Source organism: Puma concolor, chromosome C1 (genome assembly GCF_028749965.1).
Source record: "Puma concolor isolate L17-30 chromosome C1, mPumCon1.1.hap2, whole genome shotgun sequence".
NCBI lineage: Eukaryota > Metazoa > Chordata > Mammalia > Carnivora > Felidae > Puma > Puma concolor.
This window is the reverse complement of record NC_141674.1, coordinates 97,822,612-97,837,829: the sequence shown is the minus strand read 5'-3', so window position 1 is coordinate 97,837,829 and position 15,218 is coordinate 97,822,612. Positions and strand designations below refer to the sequence as shown.

At 43.5% G+C, this 15,218-nt stretch overlaps 1 protein-coding gene across 9 annotated transcripts in view; it reads right to left on the bottom strand.

The window, feature by feature from the left end:
- The window catches only part of HIPK1 (homeodomain interacting protein kinase 1), a 52,086-nt gene extending 43,573 nt beyond the window's left edge, over window positions 1–8,513 (bottom strand). For 4 of the 9 annotated variants that reach the window (XR_015255002.1, XM_086717883.1, XM_086717884.1 and 1 more), the window contains exon 1: window positions 7,972–8,227. Coding sequence is in view for 1 of the 9 variants with exons in the window: in XM_086717886.1 (XP_086574012.1) it covers window positions 7,493–7,559 (67 nt within the window). In the remaining 8 variants the exon portion in view is untranslated. Of the gene's footprint in view, window positions 1–7,492; window positions 7,575–7,971; window positions 8,228–8,383 lie in introns of those variants that run through there. The other 5 variants (XR_015255001.1, XM_086717880.1, XM_086717881.1 and 2 more) reach the window with 4 other exon arrangements.
- Window positions 8,514–15,218: the final 6,705 nt, after the last annotated feature.

Here is a 15,218-nt window from a genome sequence, read left to right as displayed (position 1 = left end):
ACTTCATGGGGTTACTCTGAGAATTAAATTATTTAATACATATGCAGTTCTTAGTGTCTGGAATTCATTCTTCTCCCTTTATTACTTCATCTTTAATCTATAACCAAATCCTACCGATTCTACCACCTAAGTATATTTCAGATCAGCCATTTTTTTCTACCCCTACTGGGACCTTTCTAGTTCAAACAGCCAGGAGCCTCCAAACTAATCTTGAATGCACTCTGGGGATCTTTGTTTTTAAATTATGCAAATCAGATGACTGCTCTCTCTTTCTTAACCACCTTCCTCCTCCTGCCTCCAAAGTTTTCCATTGCTTTGTGGATAAAATCCAAAATCCTCAATCTGCCTTAACAAGCTCTACAAAAATCTGGTTCCTGTGTTCCAAAATCTCCCATTCCAGCCATGCTGCCCTCCTTCCAGTTCTTGGAAGGCCCTCTGATATGTTGAAGATTTTCTTCTGGGAAAACCATTCATTCTCTCTCACACACACATACACCACCATCCTTCCCACCATGCACACCCATAGCATCCTGCTCCTCCCTTACAACTTGAAATTATTTATCTAATGTTACTTACATTCCCAGCTACAGGATAGTTGCATGATAGGTACCATATCTGTCTTGATGTTTGCTTACATCACCAGAAACTACCAGACTCTGGCAATATACAGACAGGCAGTATTCATTGGATGATTCTGACTTTTACCTACCAACCTCCTATCTACTCCCTACCACTCATTAAACTGCAAGATTTTCAAATGCTTGGTTTTATTTTTCAAATATCCCTCTCTTTTATCTGTGCAGTCTCTGAGATACAGGGGAAGTTTCCACTCCGAAACACATAGCATAATTTTACCAGTCATAAGAGAATAAACACACACAAGAAAGGAAGGAAGCGTGACAAAGGATGTTACAGACATAAAAAAGCAATGTGTACATTTCTTTGTGACTGAATGTAACTAAAAACCATCTGCACTGGACTAGACAGCTGGAATGAAGAACAAATCCTCAGCCTTCAATTTCTAAAATGTGATCTGGATTTACCTTAAACAAGAGTTTCCATAATTTACGTGAACCTTGAAGACAAAAAAGTGTAAATTAAAAGTTAAAGTCAATGCAGTTTAACTCCACAGCTAGGAATTCATAAGTCATCTTGTTCTGCCTATATCACTGACATAATACCAAATTATAATAGAAGAAAAATGTTAAACAAAGTAATACCTTTACAAAATTTACCTATTAAAATTTATGCAAGAATATTTACCATAAAACTGAGCCAATTTTTGAACGATGAAAGGAAGCAAATTTTTGAAATTTGTTTTCCACTGTGTATCTGTTGAGCTACTAATTTTAATAATCTATGAAGAAACAGGAGCACAGGAGTGCCGGGGTGGCTCAGTCAGTTAAGCGTCCACCTGCAGCTCAGGTCATGATCTCACAGTTTTTGAGTTAGAGCCCTGTGTCGGGCTCTGTGCTGAGAGCTCAGAGCCTGGAGCCTGCTCAAATTCTGGGTCTCCCTCTCTCTCTGCCGCTCCCCCACTCATGCTGTCTCTGTCTCTCAAAAATAAATGTTAAAAAAATTAAAAAAAAAAACAAACAGGAGCACAAAGTTTATATACCTAAAAATATTTAATGAAAGAATCTGAATACAAAATTTGTAGTTTGTAGCTATGTCTAAGAATATGGAAGCCTAAAGTAATAATACTGAATAGAATTCATGAAGTTTAATGCCAAATTTTTGAAAGTACATTAATAACGAAATATTTTTTAAAATATTACATTTACCAGAGTAATGTCATGGACAACTTTCACTCAATACACAAAATAACAGATACTGGTGGTTTCAAATCTTCACATTGAGCACTGCAAAAAGCACAAGCTCTAGGAAATTTTTCTGAAAGTTTAAGTATATAAATAAATGAATATAAGTCTTACTCAGTAAGACAAATTTCTATGTCTACCCACAGGGAAAGAACAATCCAGAATTTCACTGGCCTTCCCCACAGCATGTGTGTATGGTAATTAATATCATGCCAGTGTGGCTGAGACTCATCCTGACCTCAACAAGCACTAGGTGAGGAGAAGATACAAAATCAAAATTGCCTAGAAAAGTCAACACTCTTATTTATATAATTCAGCTACAAGCAGCCATTTTTAGACATAAGATAAAGATACTATGTTCCATAAAATTTGCCTTTGCAAAGTGGGGAAGCAATTTTCTTCCTAGGGTGAGACCTCCCAAAGGAAGATATGGAACAGGATTAACATCTGTGGAAAACTTACTATGTATCAGACTCTGCTAAGTTACAAATATTCTCAATTCACATGAGAACAGCTGCCAATAGAAGTTACTTCTGACTTCTTGAAAATGTCCTACCTCTTGACTCTAATAATAAACTAGTCTTTTCATTTCATACCTGACTTTTCAAGTATTTAACCATCTGAATATAATGACAAATTAGGCCACTGCATTAATCTGGGAACTAGAACTAATAAGCAAAAAGCTATTGATGCTTGTATTAACTGCTAAACAGAATGGAGTCTTGCTAGAACCCAAGGCTTTCAAAAGCAGTAAAATTAACAGCCTCCCCATTCACTCCCTGACATGGTCCCATCTATTTAGCAACATTTATTATGGGCAGCACAGGTAGGTACCCTTACTGTAAAGAATTCAAATATTATAACTATGAATGGAACAGTTGGTTATGACAACCAAGATAATCATTTGTCAGAGTTCTGTCTTTACCCTTCAGGTAACTTCCATCTTCCACACCAATAATAAATTCCTACTGCTTACACTTAGTATCATCTTTGCCTCTTTGATACAATTTAACAATTGGTGACCTAAAATAACCTAAAATCAATACTGTATGTTGACTGCCTGCCTCTGAGGCACTTGTCCTCGGCTGACTTGTACACAGATGTACATATTCTCGAGCACGCTGATATGTAAAGAATATTCATATCATTCAAGTAGGTAAGTGAGAAAACACAAGCTGTAAAAGTAAAGCAAGCAGGTTTGGGAAGAAAACTCCTTCACTGCAATATCATCTCTCTCTCCACTCTACCCATTTCTCTCCACCCCTGCTGACAATCCTGGACTAAGCCTAACTTGCCTCCTCCAAATGGTACTCTCAAGCCTCCGTTTTAAGCTCCTTTCCCCCAATTCATTCTTTACAACTGAAGTTTTAAAAAGCGCCAATCCGTCCCCTGCTTAAAACCTTACGATAAAGTCCAAAATCTCTAAATTTCCAGCAGTGCTAAATTTCCCCTATCCTAATTCCTTCACACATAACGTTCCCTCTCTGAACTTTGTTTTTGCCTGTTAGCCTTCTCTTTTTCTAACTTCTGCTTATCCTTTTAGTCTCTCTGCTTAAGCCTCACTTCTTTCAGTGTGGTACAGAATGTTGGTTTGGATCAAAATCTACTCTCTCATTCACCCCAGGCACATGGCTGTGTTTACCAGTCCCTCTCACCAACAGAAAGTGATGTGTGGGTGAGCTCTTGGTGTTCCTTTCCATTTCCAGCAGCAAGAACCTATGGAGACCCAGGTTCCACCATGAGACCACGTCCAAGGGAGGCAGAGCAGTAAGATGTAAAGAACTGTCTCTGGATGATCAGAGCAGAGCCGCCTGCCCACCACGAATGCTCAGTTCAACCCGGAACATTTACTTCAGGCTGTTGCATGAGAGAAAAACTATTTTCCTAGGTTATGTACATTTTAGTCAGCCTTACGCTGACAAATACACTCAGGAAAGCCTTGCCCAGACCACTTCATACTAGCTTACGTTTCCTGGTAAAGGCTCTCATAGCATTCTCTACCACTTCTTACCACTCACCACACTTGTACTTACTTATTTCATTTATTCACTTAACAAACATGTATTGAGTACCTAGTATGTCTGCCTGGCACTTTTCTAGGCACTAGGGATAACAAGTGGTGTTCCAGATGGACAAGTTCCCTTATCTCTTGGAATTTACTTTCTGCTGGGAAGACAAATACACACACACACCCCCAAGAAAATAGTAGCTAGTGATAATGCTATGATGAAAACACAGTAATATGATAGAGACAGTGGGAAGGCGAGACATACTCTAGATTTGGTGGTCAGGGAAGGCCTTGTAAGGTGGTAGTACTTACACTAAGACCTAATTGACAAGAAGGAGCCACCCCAGTGAAAGAGAACAGTTGGTGCCAAGGCACATTCTTGGCCTATTTGAAGCAGAGATCCAGTATGGATGGAATAGAACAGGGAAGAAAATAATAGAAGCAGGGCCCAAAGAGGCAGACAAGGGCCAGATCACATATTAACTCATGAGGTCACCCTAAATTTCATTCTAAGTATGACTATTTATTCCCAAGTTGACATCCAAACTTCAAGTTTCATGAGGACAATTCTCAGTAGCACAGAAGGTTTCTTTCTTTCTTTCTTTCTTTCTTTCTTTCTTTCTTTCTTTCTTTCTCTCTCTCTCTCTCTCTCTCTCTCTCTCTCTTTCTTTCTTTCACCAGAATCTATCACAATGGTTAGCATATAGTATGTGTCAAATGTTTGCTAGGATGCATGATTAGAAAGAGATCACATACTTCTCCATATGTAAACATAAGGGGATCTCAGGTATCATTCTAAATTAGAGCAATATTCAAGTGAGACAGAAATTACGGTCCCTTGCCTACAAGAGAATATATAGATTAGTTTTCTAAGTGTAGTGATACAAAAGGAAAAAATAAGCTTGAAACCCTAAGGACACCATTTGAATGGAAGTTCCCCACCCCTTTCCTGTAGCACTTTCCTTCAGAAGGAACCAACAAGCCAGCTCCCCAACCAATATGCAAAGAGAGGGTGTGTAATAAGTGGTGTTAGCTGATGAAAGACTAACTCTACAATTCTATGTAATTTACAGCCATATAATCAATATTTTGTAATATCTTGGTAAACTGGCTGATGGGTACTTTCCTTCTAAGCAGGACATCTTCTCCTAAATTTCAACAGCTCTGTTATTTATTTGAAATGATGAATCTATAGCAACAGAACCAAAGAAAAGTCAGTCTTTTTTGTGTTTGGTAAAAAAGTACCAATCTTGATCTTGATGTATGACAGGACAGTCTACAAGTCCCATAAAGTTTAGAATGAAGAAAGCTATACCTCGAGGAGTTTCAAGCACAAGGAAAATGTCAAATTAACAGCGTAGATGAATATGGAACATAAACGCTGGGATGACCCTGTTTAGATCTGTCAGCAAAGGCCTAAGGAAAACAGGCCTTAAATAAGGTAACAACAGTTTGGCAAATGGAAGGTAGAACAAGTTCTTTCAGATGAGATAACTTTTACCAGTATGCCAGGGAATGTGGAAAAATGAAAAACTGTTTCTAGGAAGGAGATGTATTTGAGAAGCAGAAGACACTAGCAAATAGTACAGAGTCTGACAGCTAAAATGGACCTTACAAGATTCTTTCCAAAACCCCCTAATTCCAAGATGAGAAAAAGGAGACCCAAGAAAGGCAGACAAGTTTTACACAGAGCTAATGAGTAGCAATGCTGGCAAAGAATTCAGGTCTTCTGATTCTTTTCCACTAAACACTGGGAAAGCACTGTACCAGGTGCCCTTAAAGATTCCAAAAGAAATACACACATTTCCCTATCTTCAAAGAGCTTAGAATATTGCTCAGATGATATAACCAAAAACAGAGAGAGAGAGAGAGAGAGAAATATAAAAACAGGATGTAAGTTTTTTTTAAAGAGCCAAATTATGCTCTACAAAAATACTTAAGTCATGTAGGGAGCTGGGAAATTAGGAACAAAAAAGGAAACAAAAAGCAAATCAGTGACTGTTGAGGTAGCGCTTGAAGGAAAAATGATTTTGATCACTTGTGTTCAGAATGGCATGAAATGTAAGGGAAGAGACTAGGGAGAAATTAATAACTGTAACTTTAAAAAAAAACTAAAAAAATATGGATTGCTTTATGCAGTCTTGAAAATGAAAATAAAAGGACAGATCAGGAAGTTCATGTTTGCAAAATTAGTTCAAATTACAAAAGGACCGGTTACAATATATAACCAACAACAAGTTGCACAAGTTCCAAGTGTAAGAAGTTTACAGGGCAGGTCTGGCTCCCTGATTTCTCCCAACACAACCAGTGACTAAGCTGTGCTTATGAAAACAAAACCACAGAATGAAGAAATTCGATTTTCCAGAGAACTGTGAATTTTGAGATTATCTTCTTTTTCTTTTAGGAGGGAGTTCTGGTTTGGTTTTCAATCTCGAGTTACCAATCAACTTACTCTACAGTCCATAAACCTATAATATCCAAAAATAGTATAAACTATTTATGAGAATCACAGCAAAAGTCCTACTTACCAACTAGAACCAGTAGACACATTTACAAGATCTCAATCACCATTTTACTCATCAGATGCTTTACTGGCTTGGCTGCCTTCAGTCCCAACCACAAGTGACTTTACCAGAATATCTTTCAAGCAAGGAGCAGTATCTTAAAGCGGAGGACACCAGTATTGTAACCCAGAACCCAGAACCCATTACGTGGGGAGGTCCAAAATCACCAGCTAAATAACAATTATTAAGTAATAGGACTTGTTAGATTTTTTTAATGTTTTACAGAGAGCGTTAGACCTACATAAATAAAAACTGGTACTGATCTGAATTCTCTACAATCTCTAAATCACACACACACACACACACACACACACACACACACACACACACACACCAGACCAGGAATCTAAAATAGCTTTACACAAACAAGAACAAAATTGTAGGTTTCGCTGAGGGCATCAGCCACTTAATTTAACCCCACTTCATCAAGAGCAGGAAGCCAGGCTGCTGTTTTCATCAGTTACTAAGAAACAAATAAGATAAAGAATAGAGCGGGCAGAAGAATTTTTACAGTTGAAATGAATACTTTGATGCAATCACTGAGAATTCCCAAAGTGTCACCAAGGAAAAGCACCTCGGGCGGCCTCAGAACGAGTCCATCGACAACTGAGGTCGAGGCTTAAGCGGAGGAAAGACCATTGGAGCTTGGGATTGTTTTTTCCCCTTCTCGAGCCCCTCCCCCCTTCCCCCACCTAAACAGGAAAGAAAACGCGCCCAGCATAAACACAGGCCAAGGCTCACGACTTGTCACCACAACAAACTGGAGGTTGGACCAGCGCTCCTGGAGACCGAGCCCCAAGTCTTGGTTGCTAAACACAAAAAGGGCCTCTTTCCCACAGACCTATGAAAGTGCGGGCCTTACCCAAGAGTTTTTGGTTGTTTCCTCACCTTCTCTCTCTCTCTCTCTCTCTTTTTTTTAACGAAAGCTTTGGGAAAGCGGCGACAGCAAAAGTTTCCCTCTGAGCCAGACCTCTAGATCCGCCTTGCACAGACACACATTAGGTGGGCTGGTCCCACGTAGTCTCCACCATCATTACAAATTACAAACCTAACGATTAAAGAACAGAAGCGGAGAGGACAGAAAAAGCTTCCACACCCACCCCACCACTGCCGTCCTTTCCAGGCACCGCTTTCTGGTCGCAAAGAGCACAAATAACCCAAAACCATGGTGATAAGCAGAGCTGTGAAATGCACACGCACAAGTCACACGCTGGGAACCTGCCACGACGGCCGGGGGGTGCGGGGGGGGGGGGGGACCGGCCGGGTGAGGAGGCGCAAGGCGGCCCCCTGTCATCTAAGGACAACAACACGCCCCGAAGAGAAGTGGCAGCAGGCTGGGGGAGTTGCCCCGAAAACAAACCCGGAGCCTTCGCGCTTTCCCGAGGACGCAAGCCCCTCCGCGGCCGCGAACGACCGGGCCGCAGGACTGGGCGCCGGGTCCCGGGTGGGGGCGCGCCCAGGGAGGCGCCCCCCGCAGGCCGGGCGCCCCGAAGAGCCCCGCGGCCCGGCCGGCCCCGCCTCGGGGAGCGGATGGGAGCTCGCTTCCCGCCGAAGCCCCTTCCCGCCCGGCCCGACTCACCGCCGGTGGGTCTGGTTCTCAGCCGCGAGCTGGGGCTGCCGTGAGGAGGCGGCGGAGGAGACGAGATCCGGGGCCCCGCCGCCGGGTCATCATACCCCCCGCGCGAGCCGGCCCGGGCCCCGGCCCCCGCCCCCCGGAGCCGTCCCCGCGCCTGTCCCGCGGGGGGGCGCCCCCTCAGCCTCCCGCCCGCTCCGCCGCCCGGCCCCTGGCCGCCGCCGCCGCCGCCGCCTCAGCCCCGCGCGCTCCCGCCTCGGCCTCCTGCTGCCGTCCGGGGCCACCGCCGGGCCCCTGGCTCCGCAGCCGCCGTTGTCGCCAGACCCGACGAGTCGAGCGCCGAGCGACCGCCCCCCCCCCCCCTCCGGCGGCCCCGCCCCGCGGGAACCATTCACCGGCCCCGCGCCATGACACCTACTGAGGCGGAAGTGCCGAGGAGCGGGCCGATTAGGACGACGACATAGTACAGATGGGAGTGGGACCGGGAGGACCTCCGTGGGGAGCCAGCGTGGATCGAGTGCGGGGGCCGGATTGCCCGCCCCCTCCCTCCCCGCGGCAGACTCCGCGGCGATTTAAAGGTGCTTGGTGGCGGTGGGGGGGGGGGGGGGGGTCCAGCTGTAAAATGTCATCCCAGCCAGTGTGACATCACCACAGTCTAGTGTGACTCCCCCAGAGATTGGGCAGCGCGCAGGGAGGCACTGCCTACCCGGGAAGCCACCCTGCTGGTGAGGAATTACCTCAGTTTAGGCTTTAACGTTTCGTTGCAGTCTCGAGACGTTCTAGCAGAGTGGCCTCCATGTACGGGATCTGGAAGCCTCCACGAACATCAGGAGCCCCTCACTAAGGCTCTTCCACTGCCGCCTTAGGAACCTGGGTTTGCATTAGGAGGTGAGAAAGAGCAGCTGTGCTCTGGACCCAGCACCTCAAAACGAGCTGTGAGCAAATGCTACGGTAATGTTCTTCTTGCCTCTACCAGGAGGTGGTAAGGCTGGGTATTCAGGAAACGAGGTGCGTTGGGCACAGAGCATTCTGAAAAAATGGACACTGAAAACTAGGTTATCCTTACAGAAAGACAGTTGCCGTCTTCCAGGGTCAAGAGACTGTAGGACTTCAGATGTACCTCCCGCTGTGTAAAATGTTCTTATTCCTAAAGTAGGGACCATTTTTAGAGAGACAATAATATAATCTACTTTTTTCTATCCTGCAAGTGCTGCAGGCAGCAATGATCTGAGCCTTACAAAGTGACTGGTCAGCACAAGGGGTGTCTGCATATACTCTTTGAAGAGGTGGACAGATGTGGCTACGTTAAGATTTTCCTATTACACTGTACTTCTCAGATCTCACTTATACGTTTTTGACCTCTTTGGATCCCCATCTCCTCACCAAAAACAAAACAAAAGAAAAGGAATTTTTGTGAAAATGTGTTCATACTTTTGTGAAGAAGTGATAATGCTAAGTTCCTATGTTAGGCTTTCTTTTCTGGCTTAACAACACAGGGAGCAATACTATTATATTGGGAACCGGACGTTTATTTCCCTAGGGGACCAAGGTTAGCAAGTGTTCAATCTCACAGGGCAGTTTTGTTTGCTTATTTTCACAGGGAATTTAGAGAACATAAAGTTCTACATTGGGCTGACCTGGGAAACATCAAAATAGAGAGAGTGGGCAAGTATGCCCGCTTGGGGAGCCAGGAAAAAGGCAGAACTTGAGCTCTGGTGTAGAAACTGATCGTGCTCAAAAGGCAGACTTCACACACACACTAATTGCTCACCATGGCTTGGCTCAACCAAACTCCATGACCTGCTTCTAGGCCCCTGTTCGCTCAAGTTATGTCCCTTTCCTCTTTTCAAACACATCTCAAAATTCAGCTTTAAGGAGCCTTTCCTGATTGACCCCCACTTTATTCTAATCATTTAATTCTGCATCGTCATCTGTCTACTTAATTGACTTCCTTGTGCCTTATTTGTTTATTCTTGTCTATTTCCATGGTTCTCAGGCCATTTCCTCAGCCTGCCTCACTGCATGGAGACCTTCTCAAAATCTGCTTTTTTCCCCTCTCTAATATCATTCATTTATCCATCCAACAAATTGTATGCCTGCTTTACTCCAGGAACTCTCTTAGATACTGGGTCAGATGCCAAATGGATATGACATGAACTTTTCCTTTAGCTTACAGTCTAGTGAGGGGGGAAAAAAATGCATGGAGACATATATAAGACTTGAATGACAGAGCCAGGGAAGACTTTGGAGAAGGAGATATTTAAACATAAAATGGTCAAAGAAATGTCAAAGTTTAATGTAGTTAGGGTTCATTTGTCCATTCAGCAAATATCTATTAATAGAGTATCTTCTGTGTGCCAGGGACTGTATTAGAAATTAAAGATACAAAAAAGAAAGACATGGTCCATGCTCTGAAAGGGCTTACAGTTTGGCAGAGAAGTGGCATGATGTGGAATTAGTAAGGTAGATTGAATTGGATTTTATTGTTTTAATATTTATTTATTTTGAGAGAGAGAGGGAGAGAATCCCAAGCAGGCTCCTCCCTGTAAGAGCAGAGCCTCCCCCCACTTCCCGGGGTTGGGGGAGGGGAGCGGTTTCAATCTAACGAATTGTGAGATCATGACCTGAGTCAAAATCAAGACTCTTAATCCGACTGAGCCACCCAGGTGCCTCAACTGAATCAGATTTTTAAGTTTGTTTGTTTGTTTGTTTGTTTGTTTGTTTATTTATTTATTTATTTATTTATTTAGAGATTTATTTATTTAGAGAGGGGAAGGGCAGAGAGAGAGAGAGAAGCCCAATCAGGGTCCACACTGCCAGCGCAGAGCCCAGCGCAGGGCTTGAAACCACAAATCGTGAGATCATGACCTGAGCTGAACTCAAGAGTCTGCTGAGCCACCCAGGCGCCCCCTGAATCAGGTTTTAAAGGCAATGAAGGTTTAATCAGACAGGTAATTAGAGGTTTAATCAGACAGGTAATATGAAGGAATCTGTGCTTTAAAGAGAGAGCTAGTGGCTGGAGGATGGCTAACTAGAATGTGTAACACTAAGGATAAGGCTCCATAGCTCAGGGGTTAGAGCACTGGTCTTGTAGAATGTGTAACACTAGAGAGATGCTAATTAGAAAGCTACGATGATGGAGCCTGGGTGGCTCAGTTGGTTGAGTGTCCATCCTACTTACTTTTGACTTTGGCTCAGGTCATGATCCCAGGGTCGTGGGATGGAGCCCTCTGTTGGACTTCTGCTTGGGATTCTCTCTCTCCCTCTGCCGGCCTCCCCTGCTCACTCTCTTGCTCTCTCTAAAATAAAAATAAGCTATGATGAGGGTTTGGTCAAGCAGAGAACATGGAGAGAAAGGGGGCAGATTGAGAACTATTTCCTCCCAGACAGAATCAGTGCAGCCACAGAAGTAGACGGAGCCGATGCCAGTTGGAAGCATTAAATCTCACCTAGGGTATAACATTCCCCTTGGGCCTAGAGCCTAGATTCAGTGTTGCAGGCAAGAAGTCACTTGCTCAGGAGCTGCAGAGCTTAAGGCCAACTAGGAGAAGCTGACCAAAAGGCTGTGTCATGAGAAAAGTTTAATCAAAAAGCTAGTCAAACTATCAGAACAAGTAGTGAACCCAAGGGGCCAGGAAGAAAAGAGACTTCAAGCAGAAGCCAACAGTTCTAAAACAAGGAAAAACCATATGAGAGTAAAGGCCCAAAGGAAAGGATGGGGGGCAAAACATGCAAAAATCCTTTGAAATGAGAGGGAATCCTCAATGACTTTTAAAATCTAGTCTCCAGAAAGCTTTTTATTTGGGAATAATTCCAAACACACAGAAAAGTTAAAGAATAGTAAAAAGAGTACTCCTATATCCTTAATCCTTTACTTGGATTGTTTATTAATATTTTGCCCCTTTCGCTTTAACAATTGCAGTCTCAGATAGACAATATACATACACATTTTTTTTTTTCTGACCATTGGAAAGTACATTGCAGGGGCGCCTGGGTGGCTCAGTCGGTTGAGCCTCCGACTTCAGCTCAGTTCATGATCTCACAGTTTGTGAGTTTGAGCCCCACATGGGGCTCTGTGCTGACAGCTTAGAGCCTGGAGCCTGCTTTGAGTTCTGTGGCTCCCCCTCTCTCTGCCCCTCCCCCACTCGCAGTCTGTCTCTCTGTATCTCTCAAAAATAAATAAACTTTAAAAAAATTATTTAAAAAAAAGGAAAGTAAATTGCATACACCATGCTCCTTTATCCCTTAATACTTGAATGTCCTAAGAATAAGTACATTCTTTTACATACACCATATATACAGTTGTCAATTCCAGGAGACTTAACATTGATATAATACTTTAATCTACCATTCATATTCCCAGTTTTGTCACTTAATCCAGTAACATCATTCTTACCATTTTCCCCCTTCCCATATAGGATCCAGTTTAAGATCATACATCGCCTGTCTCTCTAATCTCCTTCAATCTGCACCCATTTCCTAGCTTTTCTCTGTCTTTGATATTTTGGAAGAGTACAGCCCGTCCCCTGTGTTTGGACATAGAATGTTCCTCATTTTACAATGGTTATTTTTAATTTTCTTTTTTTTTGAACGTTTATTTTTGGGACAGAGATAGACAGAGCATGAACGGGGGAGGGGCAGAGAGAGAGGGAGACACAGAATCGGAAACAGGCTCCAGGCTCTGAGCCATCAGCCCAGAGCCTGACGCGGGGCTCGAACTCCCGGACCGCGAGATCGTGACCTGGCTGAAGTCGGACGCTTAACCGACTGCGCCACCCAGGCGCCCCTGGACTTCTTTTTTTTAAGTAAATAAATGTTCTTGTGTATCAACAACACTATTAGACAAGTTTTCTATTCTTTGCAGTCAAAAAAAATTAGTCTTAAGCAATATAGGAGAGAACTAGGAGAGATTTTCTAGAAGAAGGAGCTAATTGGTGGTGTCCAATCTGAGAAGTAAAGGAGAATAAGGATGTAAGAGTGGCCAGTGGATTTGCAATTAGAAAGTCACTGCTGATCTTGGTAAGAGCGATTTTAGTGGCATGGTGGGGACAGAAATGATGTGATTTCTACAAGGGATTTTTCCTAATATGAGTGGTGACTAACAAATGAGGAAGGATGGTTTGGTCCAACTGGGTGATAAAATCTACTGTAGTCATTTCCCATATTCAGTTCTTAATATCCAAGGAAGCTGCTTGGGTCCATGCTGTCTACTTTGGCTACATCTGGGAAATCATGAACTGAATCATTTTCATTGCTCTCTTTGCTACTCCCCACAGGAAGGAGCCAGGAAAGGTTGTTCTGGCCCCTTAACTGGTTTCATAGAAGGCAAATCCAGCATGTATGATGGGGACTAAACAGGACCTTTTTAAAACATTTCCTTCCAGGATTTATTGACTGCATATAAGTACCAGGCATTGAGCTAGACAGAATAAAAAGGTGCATAAAGCACATCTCATGACCTCTGGGTCCTCAACGTAATTAAGGAGATAAATTAGGAACAATTATAACAAGTTCAAGATTGGTCCTCAAAGTGGCATTACAAGTGCTGAGGAATATAGCAGTTAACTGTCTGGAGATCACTGCAGAAGCTTCTAGAAGTATCACTATTGACTGAGCAGGGACTTAAAAGAATATAGCAGCACTATTTTGGTTAGGCCATCAGTGAGATGTTACTTGGGTTTTTTTTAATTTATTATTTTAATATTTATTTTTGAGAGAGAGAGTGTGAGTGGGGGAGGAGCAGAGAGAGATCCCAAGCAGGCTCCATATTGACAGCTACGAGCCTGGTGTGGGTCTCCAACTCATGAACCATGAGATCATGACCTGAGATGAAGTCAGATGCTCAACTGACTGAGCCACCCAGGTGCCCCACATGTTTTTTGTTTTTAGTAACTCTCTACCTTTTTCATGCAAAATGTGAACAGAAGAATAAATATGCCATTATATTATCATATACAGGAGGCACGAGCTCTTAAGTATGACAGGTACTCCTTGGAAAGAAGTTATTGGTATTTACTAGGCTGCCTGAGAGCCATGGGGTTAGAAACTAAAACCAGGGAAGATGAGTGTCGTGTACAAAGCTGAGAAGTCAAGTACCCACCTGTGTTAGCAATCCGCCTAGGATAATCAGGTGAGTACCCTCCTTTTATAGAGAAAGTCTCTCCTCTATATTGTTAGAAGGCCTGGTGCCCTCACAGCCCCCCACACTTCTCAACTTCCCCAGCGTCTCCCCCACTAAAGCTGGGTTGGTTGCCGGGCCGAATAATGCAATGGCAGGTAGGACCTGGCTTCCCTGCTCTCAGGTGTAAGTCTTGCTAATCTTATTTTCTTTTTGTATCAAAAGAGGACATTTTGGGGACTGGGTCCCAGCAGAAATGATGGCTTCGGTGGAAGGGGAGTTTGCAAGAAGGCCATAGCTGTGGGATTAAAGAGAAAGAGTCCAATACAACCAATGGAAAGAAAGGGAACGTGAAACTAGAGAGAGGTAGTGCTTACACCACATTGTGAATGCCTGAAATGCCACTGAGTTGTACACTCTCAAATTGTCAATTGTGGGGCGCCTGGGTGGCTCAGTCAGTTGAGCGTCCAGCTCTTGATTTCAGCTTAGGTCATGATCCAAGAGTCCTGGGATTGAGCCCTGCATCGGGATCCGTGCTGAGCATGGAGCCTGCTTAGGGCTCTCTATCCCCCTGCCCTTCCCCCTTGCCCTCACTCTCTCTCTCTAAAATTAAAAAAAAAAAATTTTTTTTTAATGGTTAATTGTGTGTTATATGACCTTCACTTCAAAAAAAAGGAGGGGGTGGGAGATTTGCAGGATTCAGAGATAATGAGCAAGAGACTTGATCCCTCGTTTTCCTAATTTTCAAGGGTCAATCCAGAGACTTCTGGGAGAAGAGCCGTGCCTTAAATACTCATACAACTGTGTCTACTCCTCCTCACACCCTCCTTCCCCCCTAATGATTTCTGGTTCCCCCTTTATCTACACATGACCATCTTACTCCCTCACTTTCTCCATATACCAACACTTTATTCAGCAAGACCAAGGGATAGTGCTTTTCTGTCGCTTTCCCTGAGTCATTGTCATTTCTCATTATCCTGCCCCCAAAATTCTGTAGCTTCTCACCTTCGACCAACTGTTACACAAGCTTTTAGCACCTGCACTCCATATTTCTTTCTGTATTCTCGATTCTAAGTCAAAGCCAAAGCCAAAACAAATACTCTGGGAAGGGACACAGAGACCCACAGGGGAGAAG